Source organism: Neomonachus schauinslandi, chromosome 1, assembly GCF_002201575.2.
Source record: "Neomonachus schauinslandi chromosome 1, ASM220157v2, whole genome shotgun sequence".
NCBI lineage: Eukaryota > Metazoa > Chordata > Mammalia > Carnivora > Phocidae > Neomonachus > Neomonachus schauinslandi.
This window is the reverse complement of record NC_058403.1, coordinates 174,827,428-174,855,127: the sequence shown is the minus strand read 5'-3', so window position 1 is coordinate 174,855,127 and position 27,700 is coordinate 174,827,428. Positions and strand designations below refer to the sequence as shown.

Sequence of the window (27,700 nt, the reverse complement as noted above, 5' to 3'; positions counted from 1 at the left end):
AAAAACAAAAAACCCTACATTTTTGCTTTGGGATCAGACTGTAACGTTGTTCTATTCTGAAAGGGGGGGTAGGGAAGAAAAGCCAAATTATGCCTTTAAATGGCATGACTGAAAGTGGTTCTTCCAAAAGAAAGTGGCTCTTTCACTAACATCCGTAGACTACATGTATGCTCATAGAGAACTTGTTAGTCTTAGTAATGGCTCCTAAATCGAGACAAAGATGTTCTTACCTCCAACTCCAGTTCCTCCCTGTCCATTTCCTGATGGACACCTCCAATGTAGTCACTGGGGTCATAGTACTCGTGGGCCGAGGGGTGCCTGAAAACAGAAGAAAGACCTTTACAGCCTGCTTGCGGCTGAAAGTCCCCCCTTTCATCCCCCCAACCTCGTCGGGCCCGCTGTGATGTGGCCCCAGTTCTCAGGGTTGGAGCACTGCCTAAGCCCACTTCTCCCTGGCCGTGCTTCTCAGCAGCGTCAGGACCTCCCCTGTTGAACACTTCCATCCTCCTAGAAGAAGATGCAGGTGACAGCGGGACTGCCCTTGCTGCTCCCAGTGACCATCCTCTTGCCGACTAGTCATGTGAGTCAAAGGGACTCATTTCTCACTCAGTCTCTAGAGAGCAGACACATTCCCCTTTCCCGCTTATTGCTTCACTGTTAGATTTTCTCTTTGGGCAGAAAAAGGCTGGATGTCAGGCAACACTCAAGGATATGTACTCTGAGTCCAGTCCAAAGGGCTGGGACCGAAACTATGATGCTATCATCTAGGACAGTATCTTCCCAAACTTCTCTGATTGTTCCACGACAAGGACTAGGTTTGACATGAAAACCGAGTATGCACATATATGTAGATAATGAATGAATGAAGGTACTACATACATGCACGTGTAAAAGGCACATGTATATAAGCATACACACCCACTGCTCAGAGAACAGAAGCTTGAGTCTCTCTAGGACAACATGTGGGAAACCCTATTTTCAGAAGCCACCACCTCTTTGGAACCTCTAGGAGAGGAGGCAGTGGGAATCATAACAGGCTCAGTCAGCAGCTCTGGAAGGTCCCAGACGTGGGTGGAAAGCTTCAGCCTGATTGTTGACTGGGGACTCAAAGCATCTTGTTCTCAAAGGTCAGCACAGCATCAATGGGCTCTGGTCTTCCCTCCCAGGCACTTAGTTTTGAAACATCAGATCAGACATGGTCAAACAAGGGCTGGCTTTCAATTTTCTGGACCTATCAGGTAAATTTCCTGCCAGCACTTAAGGGGCTTTTAGTACTGGAGGATGCCGTTGGAAGGCCTGGGCTTTCAAGCATCACGTTAACATTCCCCTTTCTATCCCGATGCGCACTCTTTATTATGCTTTGACCTTGCAGCCAGAACCTGGAGAGGCCTGACCTCTGGACTCCACTGACATTTCTCAAGTTGCCCCTTGGGGTTAGGTCATGTCATGTTAACCAGAAGTAAGAGGAAATTAAGGGTTTGGCTTCTAAAAGGCCCATCACTGTGACAGTTCAACATCTGAGAGGCAGGAGCTGCTGCAAAGGCCTCATCAATACTGAGAGGCAGTTTTGCTCTATAAAGTTGAAGAACTGGCTTAAATGATGATGGTTCAGTGAGTCGGGCAATTCTTTCATAGGATCAACTGGGATGCCACAGAGTAGTTGTGTGGCTAAGAGCTGGGAGTCGAGGTGAGCCAGACCTGCCTCTCAGTCCAGCTGCCGACTTAAGCTGAGGAGAACAGGTGTGTATGCACTTCCTCACTGCATGGAAAGACCCATCTTCTTTGCACACTCCCGTGCACACTGAGCGTGGATGTCAGAGAGGGGACCCCTTCTTTCCCCTCCCCCACTGTTAGGCCTGGGGAGTTAGTCCTGGACTCCCATGACAGTTATCGGGTAACACCATGGGATGAAAGGCAAGCCTCTGTCTGGAAGCTGGTGGAACCACAGGAAACGTGGGCTCACTCCAGCTACTGAGTTATTAACAGAAACCCAACAGGTAGCACTCAGAGGTTTGCCCTGGGAGAGGTAAAATGCCCTTGGAAATAAAGCATCACGTCAGTGATGGAATCAGGAACAAGACAGTAAGAGCCAGGGGTGACTCTTTGTCACCTAGAGAGACTAAGGCGGGGAAGGGGACATCCTGTCCTCACACGGGCAAAATCACGTGCTCCAAGCTCTACAGTAAAGTGGACATCTTCTCAGCCAGTGGTCTATCTTAGAAAATTTCTCGCTCTTCATTTTTTCCCTAGATATTTAATCTCACTCACTAAATTAATGATTGCTGCTCTCTCCTGAGTGCTTACCATATGTCATGGTGAGAACTTCCCACACATTATTTCCTCTAACCCAACACTCTTACACACTGGGTTCTATTATTATTTTTCCTACATTGAAATGGGGATAAAGTGAACTGCCCCAGCTGCCTGGCTAGTTATCAGTTTGAGCATCAGGCTCGTCGGACTTGAAGGCTCTGAGCTCCACTCTCTCTCTCTCTGGCAGGAAGTAAGGTAAGAGGAGAGTCATGTGTAAAGTAATTCGTGTGGGGTGTTGGATCACAGCTGTTAACTTAATTGGTAAATGCAGCACTTATATGAGGCACGTGTGGGCTTATTAACACGGATTCAGGTTTGAAACGAGACCCCAGAAAGTGGAATGCACACCCTTCAGGGCTCTCTTTACACTCCCGAATTACTTTGTTGTCTATTTAAGAGAACCATCAGCATTCCCTCTAGTTATAACACAAAATCTTCACACTGCCTTTTGCGGTGATTAAATTTTATTCTGAAATAACTTTTATGACATTTGTAAGTAATTTTGTTCTTAGAATATAATTTGAATAACTCCGCTCCAGGGTTATAATAAAGTAATTAATATGTCAGAGCGGTTTTGAGCAGGACTCAATTGATTGCCTCTATAAACAATAAAGTTAAACACGGGCAACCTGGAGGAAAATTATAAGACCCGCTAATGTTTTTCACCACATGGAAAAAGAAAACAACTTCACTGGACTTTTTTACCATGCTTAACACATTAGTGCCATAAGACCATGTGACTTACTCCTCTGGCAGGAGATAGGGATCCAGCACAGGCGGGGTGGGAGAGGACATCTTGGTGAGCGCCATGATGTGCTCGAAGGTGATGTCGGTTTGAGTTCCCGTGTCCACCAGCTGCGACTCTGACGGAGGTGTGAACATTTTGGTTCGAGGCGTTCTCCTCAACACCTGCACCACAATGGGCTCTTTGGCGGTCTTGAAAGCTTCCACAGCCTGGTCATGAGTCGCTCTGGATAAGTCTTTACCGTTGACCTGTGGACAAATATTTAGGGTGAGAGAGGATCATAGCCAAGCAGAAGCTGGAAAGAGTGTGCTCTTGTGTAAGCAAGCCAAAAGGAAGAACAACTTGAGGGTGTCAGAGAATTCCAATTCTGTTTTAGGTTTCCTAAGGAATGCCTAGTGGGATGGGAGTGAGTTTGGAGGGATACAGATCTGGCATTAAATGATAAATCTCACAGTGGGGAAGTCTTGGCTTCCTACTGGAATGTCTTTAACCCAGTTTCATCACCTGCTAATCTTGCCTGTGAGAGAAAAGAGCAGCCTCCGGGCTCAGAGCCTTTATCAGGCAATAATAACTAACTAGAAATTAATTACATTGTTATATGTTAATGGGGTGTATTATGTCAGGTGACATTAGCTTTCCTTTTATGGAAGTGATATGAAGTTTCCTTTTTAAATAAATTGCTTTGCTTTTTTTTTTTTAAAGTCAATCAAATATATTAAGTAAATGATAATCCAGGCCGTAGGTGGACATGGCAGGTATCAAAGAGGTCCAGAAATGGCTGGCATTCTGGCCGATGTGTGGGAAATTAATTGCTATCTTGTTTCCCACTGTGTACAGCCTGAGCCGCCACCGCATCCCCAAGAGGCTTTACTTACTGAGTGTCCACTGTCTGCTGCATGACTGACCTGAAGCTACCACTTAACACTTCCCTCAACACGGTCTGGGAAGTTGGCAGAGCCAAAATTATGTTCATCTCCCTCCTACAACAGCTTCATATTAACCACATGAGATCACACAGCTAGTTAGTGGTGGGTCACAACTTTGTACCATGGGAAAGAATCCTGGATGCGGCATCCAATCCAAACTAACTCAATGTGGCTATCTTTAGCACAGCTTACACAAGACGAAACAGAAGCCAGAACCTTATTTCTAGAAAATGAAGTCATTCCAAGCAACCTCTTAGTCCAACTCTAATTTTCCTTGCCCTCCCATCCCCCACAGCAAAGGAATAGGGTATTATGTTCCAGTAGTTTGGTAATGTCTAATGACTGCACTGCAGGAACGCTACCAGGCCCTGACATACTTCAATATTATTCCCCAGGGGGTTGGCTTGCTTTTTAAAGGCAGATACAAAATGATCATACAGGAACCATACTCTTCAGACTATACTTCGGCAAAAGTTCCTGAGCTTCTCAAGTCTCTGGAGAGCAACACTGACACATTCATGTCATTTAACATAGGAGTTCTTGAACATAAATCTCTTAGATTAATACTCCATGTTTTCAATAGGCATGTTTTTAGTATTTATTTATAAATGTCAAAATGAACACTGAACCTTTTCCTGTCGGGCATATGCATCCTCTCCTTAGTCCCCCAGTATCTTGTACTTCAGAGCACACTGACCGTTAGGTCCATCCTCTGAGGCAGAGAGCACTTTGGGTTTCTCTGTGTCCGAGCAAAACACGAGTATTGATTATGCAGCCGTTTTTCTATTTTTTGCTAAGCCCCTTCACTCCGGCCCTACAGGGGAAAGAACTCTTAGGACCGAGCATCTTGTAAACAACTGCTGGGTTGAATAGATGTCGGACTCTTTCCTTGTAATGAAGCCCAAGTGCATCATGTCGGTGGAGATTATTAATGATCTGGATTCAATCTACTTAAGTAATTTACTTGCAACACAAGGGAGTTCGGCAGAACAAGAACTATGGGCTACGAAATGACTCAAGTGCACCAGTAAGTAAGTGAATGGCTGAAGCACCAAACTCTTCCATCCTCTACCCTGGAGGACTGAGAACACCAGGGTTTAACATCACAACTGTCGGGGCGCCTGGGTGGCTCAGTCGTTAAGCGACTGCCTTCGGCTCAGGTCATGATCCCTGGGTCCTGGGATCGCGCGCCTCGCATTGGGTTCCCTGCTCAGCGGGAAGCCCGCTTCTCCCTCTTCCACTCCCCCTGCTTGTGTTCCCTCTCTCGCTGTCTCTCTCTCTGTCAAATAAATAAATCTTAAAAAAAAAAAATCACAACTGTCTTCCCTCTTCCTTTGAGAAGAGGACAAACGGACACAAAGGAATTCTTTCCAGCTTTCCGAACCAGCTGACCATCTTGACCCCCTCCTTGCTCGGAGCCCAGAGTGCTGAGGGCTTGGGTTGGGAGGGAAGGGGGTGGTGGTTAAACAGCAACTTGGAGATCTGCGAAATTCGTGCTGTGGCAGAACTCTCTGAGCCGTATTTTCCATTACTGCCTGACTCCAGGGGTCAAGTAATACAGGAACTTACACTGTGATAGTCAGTTTGTCCCTTGGTTAAATTAATGCCACAGATAGCACGTGTGGGAGATGTGGGTGTGGCCACCGCCAGCTAGCCAAGCTCGTCTTCTGCCCTCGGTGGTCACAAGGGATGGCTTGTACTGAAGGCAGTAGCACTCCCAATGAACTCACACATGAAGGCTTTTTTTTTTTTAAGTTTTTATTTATTTGAGAGAGAGAGAGTGTGCGTGTGAGCAGAGGCAGGGGCAGAGGGAGAAGCAGACTCCCTGCTGAGCAGGGAGCCCGACTCCACTCAGAACTCCACCCCAGCACCCTGAGATTATGACCTGAGCCGAAGGCAGACACTTAACCGAATGGATCACCCAGGTGCCCTCAGACATGAAGACTTTTGAATGGGTCCTGCAAGATCTGTCTAATCTGTGCTTTCTCTAGTCATACATAAATACCAGGTCTTGTGCCAAAAAGGACTGAACATGAGAGTTTCTTTCAGGACCCTTCTAGTTGTGTCTAAAGAAGAACCCATCCTAGGAGTCTGCTTTTTACATATACGATTAGGTCTTGCAAATACAACACCGGACAATGTTAGCTACCTGGTCAACAAACATCCCCCCTTGCCTCACCTTCTTCCTCTCAGCTAAGGGAGATCAGGTTTTGTTTTCTTTCCATCAGATCAGAGAGCTTTCCCTCCTGGGGAGACTGAGGTGTGGGCTTGATTAACCTTGGCTTATTATGGTGGTCTTGTTCCTTTAGTGATGGATTTAGGCATGGGCACGAAACATACTTCTGGCTGATAGGATAAGATGAGGAATCTGCTAGGGAGCTTTTGAAGTTTTGTTTGTTCTTAAAATAGGCAGGGATGGCCCTCTTCCGCCTCTGGGCAAATCATCTGCATGTGTTGCTCGGATTCATGGGAGTAAGTTGGGATCATGTTGAGAGCCAGTCTCTGGGGCCAAATTAACAACATACTGAGGGATACGGAGCAGAAAAATGGGAGAATTGGGGTCTCTGATGATATCACTGAGCAAATGAACTAACCAAGCTTAAGACCTCTTAACCTCAAATTTCTTACCATATTCAATACTGAATTCCTTATACATTGACCATTTTAACTTAAATCACTGCTTGCTGCCCAAAACATCCCAGTAGGTATAAGTATCACAGAGATGTATTGTAAAATCAGGCAGGAATGTATTCTGATTCGTTCCTAGATACATCCTTCTATCTGTATAAAAGAATTAGTGAAAATGCTTTTCTGATTGCGAGTGTATCTTAATCAGCTCATTTTCATAAAAAAGTGATGGTAACTATTACTTAGGTAGATTTTTAAGTCAATGCTACGAGATGGAGATGTTTAAATGGTACCCAGAAAAAGAAACATAAAGGACCCGCCTGAATCAGTCTAAGCTAAGAGGATTCTTAGGGGCAAAGAGCTGCCCTGGGTCTCTATGCACACAATTCTAAAAAGCAAGAAGGCTTTTCTGAATCCGTCCCATTTTTGGTATTATTCAAAGGTGTTGATGCAACAACATCCATAGCATCTCTACCGCCTAGGATGAAGAAAGAGGGTAGTAAACCCAAAGGGAGGCCTGGAATGTTGGGGTGACCACGAAATGACCTCTTGTCCCACTCCAGGACGTCACCCCCATGCTGGGTTCCACAGAAAGGCATTTCAGACACCTGTGCCCACGAGAACAATTTCAGAAGCCCAGTGCCATGTGTGTATGTGAATCCAATGCAGTTCAATTAAAGCCTGGGCACAATCTAGGGGAGCCCCTCCTTCCCTAAGTTACAGCTCAGGGACAGAGGGCACAGGGTCTGCAAGCGTGAAACCAGGGCAGGGTTGCCATCCTGACTGTGGGCTTTGAACAGTTTGACTATTCTGCGTCTCAGTTACCTCGTCCACAAAAATAAGTGTAATTATAGTGTTGTGCCTCTTAGGGTTATTATAAAGTTTAATGAGATAATCTACTTTTAGTGCCTAACATGCAAATAATAAGAAATTTACTAAGATACCAGTGCTAATGGGGATCCTATACCAGAAGAGTCAGATTTCCCCAGGAGAAGATAATCTATAAATCAAAGAAGCAAAATGCAGCCTAATTAGGTAGTCTTAAGAAACATTTCTGTACTGAGAGGCTCCCTGCCCATCTCCTGTTCCTGGACTACCAACATACACGTCAATATCCTAGAGTCCTCAAGTTGGGATTCTCCGGCGGGGCTTTGGCGGTGCAAGAGATAAATTTTACAAGACTTGAGCCCTGCCACACAAGCTTCTTGACAGGGTATTTTAGGGATCATTACGTTCTCTTAAAGGACGATGAGACAAGGCGGGAGAGTTTACCATCCTAGATGATCCATTTTTGCAGCCAAATTTGTTTTGAATTACCTTGTGCACATAACACTCATTACACTGTCATCTTGGAATCATATCACCGAGAGCCTTCGCGAGGGGATGACGCCGGTACACTGTCAACCGCCCGAGAATGACAGCCGTTTATGCCCGGGATTAGCATTACATCTACATTACACAGCAGCGAGGCCCTGATCATGCCTGCAATTACAGATGGAATGCGCGGCAATGCTCATCCGGTGACGTTTGGCCCGGTCAAATTAAACATCATTAACTCGCCCAATTGAGCAGATTGCTTTTAAAACAGTTTATGCAGCTCTAAAACCAAGTAAATGGAATGTTTCGGAACAAGAAATGCTGATTGCAAACTTTATCTTTATTATAAATTAAAGGCTTAAGTTATTCACCTAAGGCTCTTGCTGGTCCCTGGGGACTTAGGTGCAATTATGGTGAAAATCCAATCAGTCTGTCTCAAGGCAAACATCACTGCCATAAATATGACATGACACTAAGGAACCTTCAAGAGGTCCTTTAGTGGAAGGTCTCCTGGGACAAGACAATTATACCGTGGGCGTGGAATGATTCCGGCCTGGTGCCCATGAGGCCGGAGTAACACGCTCGCTGTTCTTTGTATGAGACACTCATGACTGTCTTTTCCATCGCCCTGAGAACTGACGCAAAACGGGTGGGATTTTCCATTTGGGGGCAGACTGCATTGACAACCCCTTGGTCCATCTTGCAGTCATTCAATCCCCGAGTCAGTATTTGTTGAGGTTATTGAGCGAGAGTTGTTCCTCTCTTGGCAGACAGGATGCCACTTGGGAGAATTTTTTGTGGAAAAATGAGGCCCCAGCATGTGTGAGCCGCCCAAGAAATGGCCAGAAGGAATGTGTCATGGACAGCATTTGCCCAAGACATCTAGTAAAGGATCTGATCTGCTGAGGTGGCCAGTTTGCTCCCAAAGACTACACAGGCTGGAACACAGATTGAGCCCATAACCCAGAGAGAAGCCGGATCACGGGTATCTCCCGAGAAATGCCACTGGTGAAAGTCACTCACGTACCTTTAGTGTCACCTTTCCAAAGAGGCGCCCAGAAAGCTTGCGGAGTGCCCTACAACCTAACTGTGAGCAGATCAGGATACTTTAATATGAAATATTTGGAAAAGACATACCGTGCTCTCTCTAAATTAGAAAGTAAGTATCTATTTATGGGAAGGCATCTGGTTTCTGAGGATCAAGGGACTGCAATCACCTCTCTTTCCACTGCATGTGCAAACGACCCCAATGGAAAGCACGAATGCAATTTTAAATCCAGCCTACTATCAATTATGCCCCTGGCTAAAACACAAATTTTATAGGGCTCGTTTAATTAAATACAGGGGCAGTGATTTCATTCTGTAAAATATCACACCTATGTTGTCAACTAATTAAAACTTAGATCCCACTGGAAGCAACAGACAATAATAAACAACATACTGAAAAGTAGAAGGTTTCAAGCTCTGATTTAGGTTGAAGTAAAAAATTTTTTTTCATTCAGGAAACTCCTTGTCTGTTTTAATTTATTTCAAATATATAGTCTGCTCTGGGGCTTGATAAAGGGAAGGTTAACCTATCTAAAATGTAGATATTATGTTTAATAAGAAGGAAGAGGAGCCTTAATAAACAAATGGTGTTTAAATTAATGGATTTCTGTGGAAAGCACTCACTTTCCTATGTGAGGTCTACGTATAAGTAGACTATACTTCTATAGATCTCAATTCCTATGTTGTAAACACTTAAATCTGTAGAAGTACATTTGATTTCTAACACGGACCACACTAGAGTTTGTCCACAGTAATTTCTGAATGCATCCTGATGTTATTTCCCTGGGTTTGGTATTTCCACAACTGGAAGATTCCCCCACCTTACTGCATTCTGCGTCACCTGAACAACTGAACTTATAGCCTAGGAAACTTTCCTGTTAGAGGAGCCTTCCTTATGTCTAACTTAAGTATCTCACATTTTAAAATCCCTTACTTTACTTCCTCAATACAGAATATTCCTGGCTGCCAGCCTCTGAATAATAAAATGGATGACATGTCTTAAAGAAAGAGGCTAAAAATCATACATGTTCTTAGTTTTTTTAAAGGTAGCATTAGTCCTAAAATTATAAAATGCTTTCTTTTCAGGTTAAAAAAAAAAATCTACCTTAATCAACAGTATTTTGTTTCTCTCCTTTTGGAATCCTTGATGTCATCATGTCAAAGTCCCATTTTAAGTGATGACATCCAAATGTCCATTAAACTACAGTATATCTGAACCACTCAGAATCTTAAAATTAACATGCACATTTTTACATCATCTTAAAGGTGATGATTTAAAGATGCAACTCAATCTATTATAGGAAAGCCCAGTGTCGAGTACTTGGAAACAAGGTGTGTCTATAGCTAAATCACCCTACTTTCTATGACTCCTAAGTTCTTTGGAACATCAGTGTCTTCTCCAGTCATATCTTTAATGCCCCTGCAGCACGGGATGGTTTCAGGTTTAAAGCCAGTTAAATATGGTCGATTATATTCCACGGCCCATCATGGTTCACTCCTGAAAGACATTTTTCCAAATGCTTCTAACCATCCTTGGTTAGAAGAATAACAGAAGATAAAGAATAAGAGAATAAGAGAATAAGAGATAAGAATAAGAGAATAAGAATAATAAATAAAGAATAAGAGAAGGCTCTTATTCTTTATACTCATCTGGAAAAACCCCAACCAGTCCTTATGGTCCAACAATCTGCCCGTTGTCCATTTCTACACGTGACTTTGGTGATGCTGGAGAATATTCACACAATGAGATGTCACAGAGTAGAATTCACGGCATTTTCTTGATGTGCAATCACATACTTTTCTAGTGATTGCCTGTATGCTCTAACCAGGCTCTGAACTCCATGATGGCATGACCGGTGTCTTTCGCCCCCCCGCAGTACACCCAGACCTTAGTATAGCAGCCGGAAGGCAGGAGGTCACCTGAGCGACCTCTTCACTTGTTTGTGGACAGTTGCATTCCCCGACTGGGCACATCTGCTACCATTTCATGGTCCTTTCTACTGTTAAACAAAAATTCAACATTTTTTGCTCTGTGATCTTCTATGCTTAGCTAAGCTGAATACAAATCTGGTTGAGTCTCCTTTAGAATTTCCAAATTTCAGGGGAGCCTGGGTGGCTCAGTCGTTAAGTGTCTGCCTTTGGCTTGGGTCATGATCCCGGGGTCCTGGGATCGAGCCCTGCATCGGGCTCCCTGCTCGGTGGGGAGCCTGCTTCTCCCTCTCCCACTCCCCCTGCTTGTGTTCCCTCTCTCGCTGTGTGTCTCTGTCAAATAAATAAAATCTTTAAAAAAAAAATTCCAAATTTCAAATGAAAATACATGTTTTGTATTTTTTACATACATACAGACATATTTAGTGAGAGGCATTTTCAATATAAATTTGTACACGGCCCCATTCTTGATATGATCAACATGGCATCAAGGAAAGTATCCTCTGCTTTTTGGACAATGTAAAACATGGGGCCCAGAAAGGTCATGGAGTGTCTGCAAAGGACCAAGGCGGCTCTACTCAAGCTTTCCTATACTCTGTAGGTTCTGTATTATAGGAGACAAGGTGGGGCCACTTCAGGTGAAAACACAAAACTTCCCATATAAGGGAAGGAGACAAGAAAGACCAAAGTTATAGACCCCACAGAAAATCAGAAAATGTAAAAATGGTTTCTTTTTCTTAACCACTTTCTTATTCCTCTCCCCCTCTCTTCTTTTCCCCTCCCTGTCCCTCTGCCCTGTTCCCCCATATCCCCTCTCTCTCCTGGTTCCCTACTTAGAGTTGTGCAGACTAAGCTGTGAGCAAGGAGCCTAGACAAGGAGGGGAGCAGGGTGGGCTCAGAGGAAAGGGAGCCTTTTTCTAATTCCCACTGAAGTGCTGGAAGGGCTGGCCGTGGTCCCACTTGGGGCCATCACCAGGTCAGGAGTAGGTGTAGTGGATGCACATGATGACCTGGCCTCTGGACACACAGAGGGAACTTTGTGGTGGCTGAGCTACCTCATCCCTACCCCAGAAGGGCTGGGAAAAGTCTCTTTCCCTAGTACTACCTGTTGCAGCATTTGGGAGAACAGGCATTATCTTTCTGTGCTCCATTGTTCACCTTGGTATCTGGTGAGTGGCCAGATGAGCTGAAGTAACATGCAGGAGTTTGGGACACTTCAATCATGAGAACATCAACAGTGGTACGGTGTTCCCTCTATGCTGGCCACTATTCTAAGCACACTGCATCCGTTTGCTCAGGTGATCTTCCCAATGAGGGAGATAATGTAAAATGACCTGCATTTTACAGATGAAATCGGGAGGCCAGCGAGCCTTTGCATATCTGCAGACCTTTGATACAGGAGGCCAGCAGCTTCTACCTTGAATCGGCAGATCCACGCTTAGTTCAGAGGTAGCCATGCTTCTTTTTACACGTCCATTTTATTGCATTTAATGATCCATATTGGCATTATCTCCTACTATAAAAGCCATACAGCCACCAATCAAAGGAGAAAGGCGTGGTTGCTTTTTTGCAAGCATCACACCCAAGGCCTTATGAAAACCATTTTATTATGTCATTTCCATCTCCCTGGTGTAAACCTCATATCAGTCTCATAAATATATCTTATAAATTTAAATTTGTTAGCTGTTTTCCTCAAAGATGAGGGCAGTGTTTAGAATAAAATTCTACCCTCCAGGCTCTCATCATCAGAGAAAAGGACATGTAGGAAGACTCCTCCATCAAAAAAAATCGTTGTCATGTCGAAATTAAAAGAGTATTTTAAAAAAAGTGTTTAATGATGTTTCATGTGACCATGGGCATTGAAGTTTCAAACAGGATCCTGATGGAGACTACATGAAGGTGCGTAAGAACAGGAAGGAGTTCTACATGTGGTAAGACCCTTCAGCTCTAGGGTCCGACTGCCTCAGTTTAAATGTAGGCTATGTCACTTATGTGTTATGTTGTCTTGAGCAAGTCACCCTCCTGGTGACTCAGTTTTCTTATCTGTGAATTGGGTCAACAGGAGGACCTAACTCATTGGTTTGTTGTTAGAATTCATTAGGACATACAACAGAAAGTCATTAGGGTCATGCCCCGGCAGAGTGCGCACTCAATAAATGTCAGGTGTCTTTTATCTTCATTCACTTGAAGATTTATTGGAGAATCCACAATGTGCCAGGCACTCTGTCCCACTGAGAAAGTGGTAACCCCAAGCTCAGTAACACTGGGTGAGAGTGACCACTGTCTGGGCTCTGGGGTGAGACACACATGGGCCTGAATCTCTGCTCTACCATTTACCAGATGTGAGACCGGGTAAATTACTCTACCTCTGTGTGCCTCAGTGACGCCCACTGAAGATGGAGGATAGTAAAGCATTTACCTCCTCGGGTTTTTGTAACCACTAAACAGCTAAACAGTGTAAAGTAAAGCTCTCGGCACAATGCTGAATGTCAGCCATTGTCATAACCCTGAAAGCTTGGACACATTCTCCCCGTGCCTCATCTGTAAATGGAGTTGTGAAGATTCACTGTGAAGGGAGTCTGGCTTATAGTCAGCACTTTCACAGGAGATACCAGCCCCCGTGTGGTTCCTAAACATTCTAGCCACCAAATTTCAGTAAAAACTTTACTGCAAATAAATTGTGTAAGAACATCAACAAAAAAGATTTTATGCTACACTCACGTCTATGGGAAAGACACAGATGGATCCATAGACGGATCCTAGCATCCATCTCAAGGATGTGATATTCTGAACTACTTGTACTGCGTGCCTGCTTTGGGCCAGGCACTGTGCTAAATGCTTTCTATGCCTGATCCTATCTCATCTTCTCAATAAGAAGATCACTGGTGAGGTCTGAGGTATTATCTGTTTTTTTATAGATGAGAAAATAAAAGCCCAAGTTGCTAAAAGCAGCATCTTAAAAATAGTGCAGCTCATAAGCAGTAGAGATGGGATTTGAACCACGTCTGCCCAAGTTCAAGCATATGTGCTTTCCCTCTTACTACTGAGCTGCATAGCTGAGCACTGTTATCTGGCCTCAGCTGAAAGGTAAGATCAGGTGGAAACATGATGGGAGAGCAGAGTGAAAAAGAGTCATCATCACAAGAGGGGACAGGCCAGCCTCAGAGGAGAAACTCAAAGCTCTGATGAGAAGAAACAAAGTTCCTCGCCCAAGAATGACATTCACTGTTGGCACCTCAATGTGAAAGGGTGAGCTGGGCCATGTGGACCCAAGGTGGCTAAGCCAGCTGACCTTTCCCAGAAACTCACCTTGGTAATGGGACACATTTAATGAGCAGAGTGAGAAAACATGAGTCTTCACTCACCCACCCCTTCCCTACTTATCTGCAGAGAAGCTGAAGGCAGACGAATCGATTTTTCTTTTCTCATTTCTTTTCTTACGAAGTTGTCCCTTCAAATTTTAGCATGTTTGTCCTACAAATGTCCTGAGGCATTTTGTGAAGCCCCAGCGATGGGACACCATTTAAAACAGTACAACTAGGAGGAATGTAAGGTGAGTCTTTTGTTAAAACAGAAAACTCTTGAGCAGTAAGAAAATCAGTAGCATCAGACATTTTGAAGCCCCTGAATCTTACAGGAGCCAGGCCAAGAGAGCAAATTTTGCAAGAAGCTCACTGACCTTAATGACCTGGATCTTATTTATTCCTCTCGATAAGACAATGAAATTTCCTAACTATCTTTATATAACACCAATGTCAGGAAACAAACCGATGAATGCCAGGACAAATGAAAGCTAAAGCAGATGCACTTGACATAGAATTTTCTGGCTCTTGTGGATTTGTGTCTTAAACTTTTAGTGTTACTTCAACAGTGGTTTGGAACCTTTTTTGTTTGTTTTCTGTTTTCTTCCAAGAAACAAAATTATGACATATAGGACATAGATAAAAACTAATTTTTGCTCCTGCATTGCAAACTAGTAGTAAAATTTCCATGAAAATGACTGGGATAGAATCCTTAAAGAAAATGTTATAAATGATTACCTTGTGGTCTTAGCAGTTAAAAGAAAACTCCGTTGAGAAGGGCCTAGTACCACCATGAAAATGAAACGGGCACTGAATGTTGAGAGAATGGGTGAGTTTTTCTTTTGTTTTCACACAATAACCATTAGTTGGCTTGTCCATAATTATCTTTCTCAATAAAATTATGATATATCACCTCAAACACTTCTGATTTCCTAAATAGCATTCTTAAAAGATTCAAACCAGGGAAAAACTAGAAAGCATGGCTGGGACTTGAAATATAACCACCTTGATGGTAGGGATCCTACCTTTTACGTCCTAGAAATGTGAGACATCGTTATTCATTCAGAATATTTTCTATGTATCATGCACTGTGCTTAGGCATTTTATATTCAATCACTCATTCCTGTGCTTACTGATTTAATAAATACTGGTGATGACCATGTGCCCAGTATCCTGCCTGGGGTGGCCAGTGCACTGGTGAGCAAAACCAGAAATGGGAGCTGCCCCAGTAAGTTCATAGTCTGGTGAAGGAGACAGATGCAAATGATCTGAGAGAAGGAAAGAGAACCTGGCTGGGGTTGGGGAGGGAGCTGGTACTGGGATGAGGGGGATCCTCTGAAGAAGAGATGCTGAGCACAAATCAGCAGAATAGACAGGATTTACATGGGGAGAAAAAGGGGAGAGGATATTCCAGACAGAAAGAGTAGCATGTGCAAAGGTCCTGTGGCTGGGGGAAAACCTGGCACAACTGAGCATCAGAACAAGTGGAATAGAGACTGTTATGTGATAGGACTGGAGGGGTGGGCAGGTGCAGACCACATTGACCACTGGAGGCCACAGAAAGGGCTCTGAATCTGACGCAACTAAAAAGGGGTGGGTGGAGAACTAACCAGACAAAGAGGATACACATTCAGGTTTGCCTCTTAGAAACATGACCCTAGCAGGTGAAGTGTGAAGACTGCAATGGGAGAGACTAGGTAAGAGGTGTCTGAGGTGGCCCAGGGGGAACAAAGAGAGATTTAGGAAGTGGGACCCTCTCAACCACCCTTTGAGTTATTTCCATTTTCACAGGAAGCTGAGACTCAAGAGGGTAAGTGATTTGCCTAAGGTCATAGAACTATTAAATGGTAGTTTGGGGAGCTTGAACTTGGTTTCTTAACTCCCAAAGAGCCTGCTTTGCTAAGATAAATCACTCGAGGTGTGAATATCACGGCAAAACAAATCCAAGTAGTAAATTTAAAAAACATGAAATGAATAAGGATCTAGGCAGATCCTAGGCTTCTCAAGAATTTTCCTTGTCCTGCTACTGGATTCCCCCTTGACTACAGACTCCCTGTAATGTCCTGGATCCTAAATCACGGTTCCTTCTTGGGGCTCCCTTGTAAATGCACAGTGAGAGCATCATGTCACCATCTGCTGCTTCTGTCCAGTGGAAGCTACCATTTTGTTGGAGCCTCTGCTTCCTAGGACTCTGGAATCCTACATGTCCATTCTTTTGCTGGAGAACCATATTGAGGTTAGATTATAGGAGGAATAATGGTTTACTGTGCCAACTGGTTAAAAAAGCCACTCCATCTTGTATTTCAACAACTCTTTCTGCAAAATGGGACACAGTCCTCAGCCTCAATAGGGGAAGCCCCTTGCTCTTCACATGAGCTTCCCATATGATTGATGTTTTAGAACTGTTCTAAACCCTATCTAATCACACAATTCCCAGATTTTTAGTTTTAATCTTTATTGGACATCAACATTTCAACGTGGTATTATGATGGGTAGTTTTCATCATTTTTTTTAAAGATTTTATTTTTTTGACAGAGAGAGAGACAGTGGGAGAGGGAACACAAGCAGGGGGAGTAGGAGAGGGAGAAGCAGACTTCCCGCTGAGCAAGGAGCCCAATGGGGCTTGATCCCAGGACCCTGGGATCATGACCTGAGCCAAAGGCAGACGCTTAATGACTGAGCCACCCAGGCACCCGATTTCCAGCATTTTTATTATGAAAATTTTTCCTGATCTTCTTTTCCCTCTTAATTATCCCCAGGCATTTCCCCATGAGGAAAATTATAGAATTGAAGTCTGCAGTTAGCAGGATGGCCCTTGCTACTCAAGCATCCTCAGAGTGGGTAGACAGGCTCTATATTTTATTCTCTTAACTTATGGCAATGAACCCATTTTGGAGAGGGATGGGTGTGTGTGTGTGTGTGTGTGTGTGTGTGTGTGTGTGTGTGAAATAAATTCACTGCAACAAAACAATTCATTCCTTATCTAGTTGATATGATTAAAGCACAAAAACTAACCTCTTGTTTTGTCCTGAATTGTGACAAAATTCTCTATTTTTAATTGCAAACTGTTGCTTGATTTGTTGAGGAAAATTTAAGTTAGAGGAGAAAATGTGTCTCTCTCCTGCTAGGCTGAGATATATTTCTAAATTTGAATAAAATTTCTAGAAGACAAAAACACTTCATCCTACTAGCTTGTACTTCATCTGTCCTATGTATAAGACTATTCTGTTCCATTTAGGAGTGCTTATATGCAGTAATGAATCCAGATATATCTTTAGTGAATTGCCAAAAGATTCACAGTTTGCAGATACGTTCCCTTGCAACCAGAGACAACTTTATATCAAGAGATTATATAAATTCTCTTTGAGTTATCTCCACTGGAGTATGGAATTACTGAATGATCACTGTGAGAAATTAATGCAGAATTCTGGAAATACTGGCTTGGAAAGAAGAACCAATGAAAGTGAATAGGAATGATGGACTCTGGAGGTGTGGAAGGAACAGAAATTGGTAAGATTTAGAACCTTTATGAATCAAAAATAAACTTAAGGTGGTACTTCTTTCTCAAAGATTTATAAATGTGATTTATAAATGGCACCAAAAGAATAATGATGACATCCTAGGATATTTAGCGCCTCTAAAATAGGGAATAAAATGACTTTCCCTCTCAACTTCACAGACACTGAGGGCTTTAAAATATGACCACATTATCATAGTTGATCTTCACTTTTTTGTGATTAAATTCTGGGCAATGAGAATGGCAGAGTCATTACAAGAATGAGCTTTACAGAACTCCCAGGATGTAGAAAGCCCATGATAAGTTTGTTGATCTTAACAGAAATTAAAAATAAAAGATGTTTACGGAAAGTATGAACTTAACCTTTCTAGACACAATTCCACAATCCCCTGCTCCAACTATTCTGCCACACGGTGGGAATAAGAACTATGTCCTGACATCCTTTCACCTCATAAGAACACTCAACCTTTAAAACTTCCTGACTTCATTTTCTTGCTCTCCATTTTGGTTACATGGAAGCATCACATCAAGGTAGTGGGTCCCTCAGACATCCCCCTGACTCTCGGCTCCAGCAGGGGACACAGAGGAGATGGACCCCTTGCCTGTGGCCACTTGGGAGAAACTCTGTTTAGATGACAAAATAACTTTGAGTGTATTCCAGTGAGGTGAGCCATGGAATACTCCAATGAGAGGCTGGCCAAAGCCTCTCTTCTGCTGTCAGATTGTTTGTGAGTTTTAAGGAAGAAGCTAAGTGGGTTGCTTTCATGAGAGGAAGGAGGATAACACTGTTTGCAGGGCACAGGAATTAGCATGTGGGCTCCAGTCCCTATGACAGAGAAGAACCTGCAGCATTTTCTAAGATGATTTATTAGATGTGGGTAGAATTTGCTAGAAGCCTACCAGGAGCAAATCATCTGGGAAGGAATTAATGATCCAAACACAACACTTGATAATGCAATTAGAATATGAGGAAATGTAGGGGATTTCCAGAGAGAGAGAGAGACAGAAAAGTAGGGAGGGAGGGGAGCAGATAGAGAGAGGGAGAGAGAGAGAAGTATGTGTACATGATTTTGATTATGTCAAACGTAAAGCCAGAAAAAGAATCTAACAACAAATTTCTGAAAGAGTAAAGTTGTCAGAGGGGAGAAAGGACTGGGGTGCTCTCTCTAGTTCTGATGCTCCGGTATAGTTAAGCAAGTGTGCCCAGCTGAGTGGAAACACACTTGTGGCTATGTTTCAGCAAAGTGCTGTATGGATCTGAGAAAAAGAAATAAGACTGCCGGCAGCAAAAACAGGGACCCCCATCACTGAAGGGCAGAGCACAGTGATGGGGCACAATGTTTTTCTTTAGATGCTGTAGGCAACATAAGATTTCTCTCCCCCCCCACCCCCCACCCCCGACTTTTGTTTGGGTCAGGGATTTTTTTCCTTTAAACCTTTTCTTAGCTGAGTTAGAAACCGAGAGTCTGAAGCTCTGGAAGCTTTTCTCTCACTTCATTTCATCTTGCCTCATAGATGAGCTCACCGAAAAATGTGTTTCCCAGTGGCAACATCCGCTGTGTGTGTGTGTCCAGGGGAAATTTCCGGCTGTCTACTTGTTCTAGCTGCTGTCCTAGGCTTTGTGAACACACTCTATCCGGGTAACACAGGCTCCTCCGTTTATTTTTATTAATGTCCGTTTTTAAAAATTTCTTATTGAACAACATATCTTCCCTGTCCCCTTCATTAGTTTGTTTAGTTTGGAGAGGATATGGTTAACATTAGTAATGCCTTTCCAAAGCATTTCTTTATTTAAATATTCGGTGTAGTCCTACCCGCATCTACACAGCACTTGCTTCATACTTGCAAATTATTTTCATCTGCTTTCACTCAGCAAGCAAGTGTCCAACTTGGGATGGCAGCCTGGAAGCCAAGCCATTTCAGGATGCGCGAGAGCACAGGAGACATATGCCCGGGGAAGTATCATTAATGAAATGCTCTTTCTAGAAATCCAGGACTCTTTCTGCCCTGGAGCTTCTGCCTGGCTAATGCGGACTGCTTTGTGTTCGGATGGTTAGGAAGCCCAGCCTGGCCACCAGGATTGGATCCTAACCCCCAAACAGGGGCCCCCTGGTGCTTGGCACGGGCCGCCTGCAGAGCCTGTTACTGGTGTGTGTTCGTCTGTGTGATGACCTGGCAATGTCTTACCACCCTCCACCTCCACGTGGTAAGAACCGGGAGGATCATGACTTTGTTGGTTTTGCAATCCCTGCATCATCACCAGTGGCTGCCCCTACTTGGCACGGTGGAGGTGTTCAAGAAATAACATGTGGAACAAAGGACAGAATCTGAGCATTTCTTCCAAACATACTGTGTATTCACCTTTGCATTATCATTCTTGGAGAGTCTTGGCCTTTCATACTTCTTTCAAATACCCTGCTTGCCACTGCTCCTTTCTAAGAAATGACTTAGCAACAGTGGTGGCCAATGAGGTCCGCATAAATTGCCCTTCTGGATCCACTGCCATCACTTGGCCTATCTCCCAGAGACCTTCTACCCGTAATGATGACCCTTTTAGACCCAATTTTGGAGGCCTGACTGCCTTCACCTCCTCTAGGAATGCTGGCTTTCTCCCTTGGTCCCCAGAGCCTCGCCTGGCTTGTTGGACAACATATAATAGTTGACACCGTGCCATACAGGGCCCAGGACAAGAGCGCTGTGAGCACGGGGCTGCTTTCTGTCTTTCCCTCAGCATGTGGCCCAGAGAACAGAGCAGGCACTCAGTAAATGCTGGACTCAGGACAACTAGAGGGGGACTCGCAACTGGGGTAACTCGCAGCGGAACTCCTCTCTCGCTTTAGTAAGACAGTAAGATGAACTTCCCTTGAGTGGGGTCTCGTGCTAATACACCATGTAACCCCCATAGCTGTGGAACTGTTTTTTTTTTTAAACCTCCCTTTTATAAAGGAGAAAACAGAGCACAGTTTCCTGGTCCAGTCTTTTGATGATACTTCTGTTGCAGACTGATATTCCTTTAAGTTTACCTTATAACGTAATCATATGCTCATTAGTGTAAGATTTAATTTCTGACCTCCCGCCATCCCAGAACGCAAGCCCCCTAGGACAGGGATACTTTGCTATGACAGTGCCAGATATTTAGTACAATGCTGGGGACACTGTTCAGACAGTGTGCTGGAGACTGATAGTCCTGTGCTAGGATCCTGGCTCTGCCCCGTAGGAGCCGTATGATCCCAGGCACATGAACCTGCTTCTCTAAATAACCCTCAGTTGTCCCATCTGTAAAATGGATGTAACAACAGGAGCTGTACTTTAAGGGGTTGTGTTAGAATTACATGAGATTCTGTATTTAACACATGTATATAGACCACATGTATGGCAGATCACACTCAGTTATTTATCATTGCTATTAGCATAGAAATCCAAATCACTGGAATACATTAGTCTTGGGCCTTCACTGTTAATTCAAGGACAAAGAATACAGTGCTGGAATTGCTTCTTCCTTTCTCTGGATGTTTCTTAACTGTGGCTGGATGTGGAGGAGAGTTGGTTCTAAAACTTGATGGCCAACTGAGGAAATGATGCGCTAGCTCTTCACCTTGCCTTCTCCCTGAGGTTTGCCCCCTCCCTGCACTGTAAGGGGAACAGGCACTTGCTCTCAGTTCCACTCCAGGGAGGAACGAGAACAGAAACTTATATTGGTGGGGGGGTGGAGAGATTCGACAGACATGCCAGACAACTTAAACTTCAATGCCTGGGAAGTTTCTAGATACCTAGGTTTATACTGCAAAGTTTAGGCTTAGAAAGTTGCTAGAGCGAAAATGGAAAAGGAGGAAACACCGGGCCCAGGGAAACAGAGGCACCACTGGTTACGTTGATACATGCAGGTAAGTGCAACATATGGTAGCTGGTATCTAACAGGGAGAGGATAGGAAATAGAAGTTATTCAGGCCAGGCATTTCCTAACTAGGTAAAAAGAACAGAATCCCAGATGTGAAGTACCATTGTGATTCAGGGTGGGGGGGGCAGATATGGGAGGGTGGACAGCCACTGCCCTTCATCTCCTGATGCCAACTGAAATATTGCTATGAAAGATGATAATTTCTCTCAGGTTTTCCAGAGTCCCCAAATGGTAAACAGCTGCTTGATAAAGGAAAATTGGTTCATATTATTTAGAGTTTTCTTTTATTAGAATGCATGTCACTTCTAATGTTATGTGCCCCACCACGGACACTTTTGGGCAGAGGGGGGGAATAATGAATTGTCACCTATGGTAAAACAGGAATTCATCTGGGCTGTGGGACATGGCTTAACACACTGGGAGGAAACTCATTTTCCCAGATGTCTGACAAATTAACTCTGTTTTCATTGGCTTAATGCTGTGAATAGTGTTTGTCTGCATTATATGGTTTATGCATTATTCACAAAAAAAAGACATTTTTGCTTAAGACTTCTTTATATAGAAACATGCAAACATGCCAACTCTTAAGCAGTGTGTTTGTAAAGATACAAGTTCTAACTGTGGTCCTACAGCTGTCTTGTGTTACAACAAATGGTAGAGGTTGAGAGAATTCTTGTGCACATGAAGAATGCTTTATCTTGAAAAAAATAAGGCAATATTTTAATACTTTTTAAAGATCTTGATAGCCAACAACCTCTTCCTCCCCATCATTACTATTTCTGATTTACTTTCCTTCAGAATCTGGGGGAGAGGGAGGCTTTTTATAATATATGATCTTTCTTCTTGGGGCTCTTCTTAATATTTTTATTTTATTAAGTACTGAATATATTAAGTTTCTTAAGATGCATATAATTATAAAGAATTCTACACCAAATACTTGTAAGTCCATACCCCCATTTGAGAAAAGAGCACTATCAATATGTCACTTTGACAAGCTGAACTTGACATGTCTGTGGACAGACAGAATGCCAAGAAGAGTACAAGAAGGCGGCACCAGGGAGCGACCTTCTCCCAGGGGGACGAAGAGTTACTACAGAACTACAGCACAAGAAAACAGACACTCAGTGTGATCTTGGTGCAGGGAGACTCTCGATGGACCAGAAAAGAAAGGCCAAAAAAAGCCCCAAACACACAGGGGAAACAGGCACTGCCCTTTGATGGGAAAGAGACGGGATTTTCTCCACTGATGCTAGGAGCCATCCTAAAATGAAGTCGACGCCAGCCTCACACCTTTCTGTGAAAGGCAGAAGTTATATAAAGCTTTTGGAAGAAGATACGGGATAGCAGCTTTAGAGCTTCAAAGTAGAAAATATATTTCTTCACAGAGACTAAAAGCACAAACCATAAGACAAGACTGATATATTTGACTATGTTCAATGAAGGGATCTGGTTCACTGGAATACACCATAAAGAGAAGGCAAAGACAAGCCACAAACTGGGAGAAAAGGTCTGCAAGTCATACCTGATAAAGGACTGGTATCCAGACTAAGCTTTTAAAAATCCTATGAATCAAAGGAAAAAGATGAAAAATCCAATAGAGAACTGGGGCAGACACCTGAACAGGCACTGTGCATGTGCCCGCGTGCGTGCACACACACACACACACACACACACAGACAAGCTCAAATACGGTCAATACACACATCAAAAATAAAATACTCTATTTCGCTAATAATCAAGAGTAAAGCAAATTTAAACCATAGTGAGATACCTCTTTGTATTTGCAGCATTGTAAAAATTAAGGAGCCGGACGATACCAAGTACTGACAGGGAAGTTCAAGCATCAGGAATCTCTCTACCATGATGCTGAAAGATTGTCTGGCATTAGTAAAACTGAGAAGCATATACCTTAAAGCCCACCTTCCTTCCCACCCTCCTGTCCTTTTGTCCATCTGTCAATCCGTCCACCCACCCATCCATCCATCCAACCACCAATCGACCCACCCATCCATCCATCGACCATCCATCCAACCCATCCATCCATCCATCCATCCAACCAACCATCCATCCATCCATCCATATGTAATCACGTATCTCTTAGAGCAGTTGCTCCCAAAGCGTGCTCCTCAGACTAGCAGCATCTAAACTGGGGGTGGGGCAGAGGACTCAGTGCTTTAATAGTGCCTCTAGATGCATGTTCCAGTTTGAGAACCAGTGCCCTAGAGGAATGTTGGTGCCTTGAGACTGGTGTAAGAATGCAAGTTACAAATGAGAGTCCATTCCTCTCCCCCACCTCCTTTTTCTATCAAATAGAAAAAAAAAAGTGAGAATATCTTTAATGCCCAGTGAGTATGTGAATGGGAGACAAGGTGAGACAGACCTTACTGGCTGGTGGTGTTACACAAAGAGGCTTATTTTGGGGATGATCTGGCACTACTTATTAAGACCTTAAAAAGTGTTTATTCTCTGGCATAACACATCAAAACGTACACTAAGATAGTTACTAAGGACGGGTCAATGGTACTGTTTCATTGACAGGTACAGTTGGACTGTGTCCTACACCCTGAAAATGCTCTGGAAGCAGGGTCTGTAAGTCATGACCTGTCAGCATGGTGATGGCCATCTAGCTCATCATCAGAAGGAGGTCCCTGCTCAATTTGTTTCACCCAGAATTCTGCAAAATAGGATTCATTTGGTTAACAAGGTCTTTCCAAAAACACATTTTCTTTGGGCAGGAGGATTCTGCTTACCATCATTCACATTATCGGGAATTACTTTAATTTCCCATTGACTATTGGAAAGGGAGCATTTATAGGAGTAGGAGGGCATGTGACTTAGGAGGATGCAGGACGATTCTGGAACCTGGGGTGATTGGGAGAGGGACACTGGTTGAATAAAATTGAAGGTTAATTTGTAGAAGATACACAAACACATACACACTTGTGTGTGTATGTGTGTGTATGTCTATATGTGCGCATATATCTTTAACAAAGCTTCCCTAACCTTCATTTTCCCACTTGTAAACTAGATATTATAGAACTTACTTGAAAAAAGCCCTGCTTCACCAAAATAAAATGACTTATTTTGTATTCACCAACAGATGGTTATCTTTTGATCTGAATGGAAGTGTCTGAGATAGGAGGAGCCTGTCCTGCTGTCTCTACATCCAAAGGAAGAATGAAGAAAATCTGCCCCAAAGCTTAGGTAACCTAAGAGTCCTCCCTCTCCCAGTATTTTGGGTTTAACTTTGAACAGAGGGACTGAAACTTGAATGAGCACCCAACTCACCCGGAGGCCTTGTTCAACACAGATTGCTGGCGCCATGCACAGAGATTCGGGCTCAGGAGGTCTGGAGTGTGGCTGGAGAATCTGCATTTCTAACAAGTTCCTACGGGATGGCGATGCGGCAGCTCCAAGAGCATATTGTGAGAATGAATGACTTAGAAGAAACTTCTGGAGACTCTTCAACAGTCAGGAAATCTCCCCTTGAGCCCCACTGCCTCTCAAATCAAGATCCTTGTACTCCCACCATTGAACATTGATGCCAATAACTTTCTTCCAACTTCCGCACTATTCCAGCATATTTTTTATTACAAACTGATGGGTATAATAAAATGTCTTTGAAAAAAAAATTATCCTGCCAGGCAGGTGTCCAGTAGACTGGAAAAGGGACCCTTTCCCCAAAGTTAACCAACAGACACATACCACTCAATATGCTCTTGGTGAAGAAATAGGAAAGCAGGTCATTCGAAGTAGACACATTCATGCCTGACTTTTCCCAGCACGGCACTCGCTATTAGGCAGCAGAATCTGATGACATTTCACCAATGTTATGACACCTGCCACACCACTGAAGGTAATGTTGCTAGCAACCTGGCTTTGTGAGCTTTAGAGAGCGGATGCTATGTTCCCTGCTGAATCCCACACTGGGCAGAGAATGCAGGAGGGTTATTTTGGCTCTCGCATGCCTCTGGACCTGCTGATGGTATTCTTCTGTGCCTGCTCTCCCCCACCCCCAATGTAGCCATGACCTCTCCCTGCATTATTAATGAGTGCAAGAGAAGTCATTTATTAAAGCTACATTTTTTCACTGTTCCACATGTTTCTTTCTGCCAGCCACGGCAGGCATGTCACAGGAACGCAGAGAGAGGGACAGTCATCTCCCCTGGGGCTGTGTACCACCTGCCTCATGGCGATATGCAGCAGTATCTACGGAAGCCATTAGAATCTCGGGACGTGGACTCATTTGTCATTGCTAAAAGCCTTCCCGGACCAAAGTGGGACCTACTTGATACATTCCTCATTCAGAAGTTAATTTGGTAAACATGTCCTGAATAGTTTACTGGTTATGTGTCAGGACCTGGGGGGTCATAGAAAACGAGACAAAGTCTCCACCTTCATGGGGCTGACATTTTTCTGGGGACTGGGGGTTGGAGACAATAGACAAGTTAATAGTACATGAATTATGATAAGTGCTAGGAAGGAAATAAACTGTGCACAGAGAGGTCAACATGGGGTGGGGGTGGGGGAACCTCTTAGATCAGGGAAGGTCTCTGGGGAGAGGGATATTTGAGCTGAGTCCTCAAGGATGAGTTGGTGAACTATGTTTCAGAAGGAAAGGAACAGCTAGTCTAAGGTGTGAAGACGGAAGGAGTCAGGTGGGTTCTGGGTGCTGCAAGAAACCTGCAAGGATCAGAGCAGATACATGATGGGCGTGTGGCAGGCAGCTCACGGGAGAGGTAAAAAGAGGCCAGACTAAACAGGTCCCTGCAGGCCACAGTTAAGGAGTAGGTTTTATCTTCAGGGCATTGGGGAGCCAATGAGCAGGGAGTGGGAAGCTTGGTACTCGGCATGGGGTTGGTTGGGTAAACATGTTGGTTGAATGAATGAAAAGTAAATGTCTTGTAGCCCCTGTGATCTCCATCGGCACCTTCTTGATCCAAATCACAGTCATCTCTTCCAACAGCCCGTTCTGGGTTCCTAACTAGTACCCCTGTTTCTTTTCTTGCTCCTCGTGCCCTACCAACACATACAAAATCTAATGTGTTCAACCGATCACATGCTGAGGCTAAAGGTGGTAACTAGACCTCCCAGGATTTCACAGTGTAACTAAGGAGGCTGAATTAACAGGTAACACAGAAACGAGGAATAGAATAATGTGTAGAGCATCGAGGAAGGGCTCAGTGCAGGGGTACATTGGTACACAGGGCCTCATGGAGGCTCAGTGCAGGAATGCAGAGGTGCGCAGGGCCTCATGGGAACACTCACAAGGGCATCTGAGCTGGGGTGGTGGCAAACTGGCCTCAGTCCTAAGAGGAGAGCAAGAGAACTCCTTTATGGTCACTGAATGCTTTGTACCTAAAGGAGAAATCGGTAGAAAGATGGAGGAGCAAGCCCTGGTTGAACCCTAAGCCCTTCCTTTTCATTGCTTCATCAACATCAAAGTGGTTTACGGTCCAATGTTAGCTGAAGAAAAAAACAAGCCCTAGTGATGGATAAATGCCCACCGTGAAAAAAAGGGACCTTCTCGGCCACAGACAGGTGCCATGTCATTAAGGCAGGAGATGGGCTTTCTTCTTCCACACCTGCTTTACCTCAACTAATTCAGATTATAAAGCTGCTTCTAATAATAAAGCTTTTGGAACTGATAGATTGTTTAAGCAAACACACTCTCATTTGCAAGAAAACTAAACCACGTTCAACATTTCTGTATAGAGGTCAAGTTTATGTTCATCCAATTAACCACCATTAGCTCTGTCCATACCTTATCATACCACGACCTGGCCAAGTCTCAAAATCAACAACTTCAGGGGGCATAAAAGCACAAATTACACGAACCATTCTCAAATGAACCATTCTTAAAACTGCCTGGGAAGTTGATGGGAATGCTGCATCCCTCCTGAACACTTCTCTCCCTGTCCGCCATTCTCCCCTGGCATGAGGGACTAGGGGCCCTATCTCAAGTCCTCTCATTTGTAAGAGAACAGACCCAAGTACTCCCAAGCTGATGATGGAGAGGCCAAGCAGCATGGGGCCCTGTTTGAGAATGTGGGGTCTCCATGTCAGCTCCACAAAGGT

At 43.9% G+C, this 27,700-nt stretch overlaps 1 protein-coding gene across 3 annotated transcripts in view; it reads right to left on the bottom strand.

Annotated features, from left to right (window-relative positions):
- The window catches only part of PDZRN3 (PDZ domain containing ring finger 3), a 240,185-nt gene that overhangs the window by 16,910 nt on the left and 195,575 nt on the right, over positions 1–27,700 (bottom strand). For all 3 annotated transcript variants that reach the window (XM_021694898.1, XM_021694900.1, XM_021694899.1), the window contains 2 exons: positions 3,059–3,306; positions 231–318 (listed from right to left, as the gene is read on the bottom strand). In XM_021694898.1, the coding sequence (XP_021550573.1) occupies positions 231–318; positions 3,059–3,306 (336 nt within the window). The remainder of the gene's footprint in view (positions 1–230; positions 319–3,058; positions 3,307–27,700) is intronic.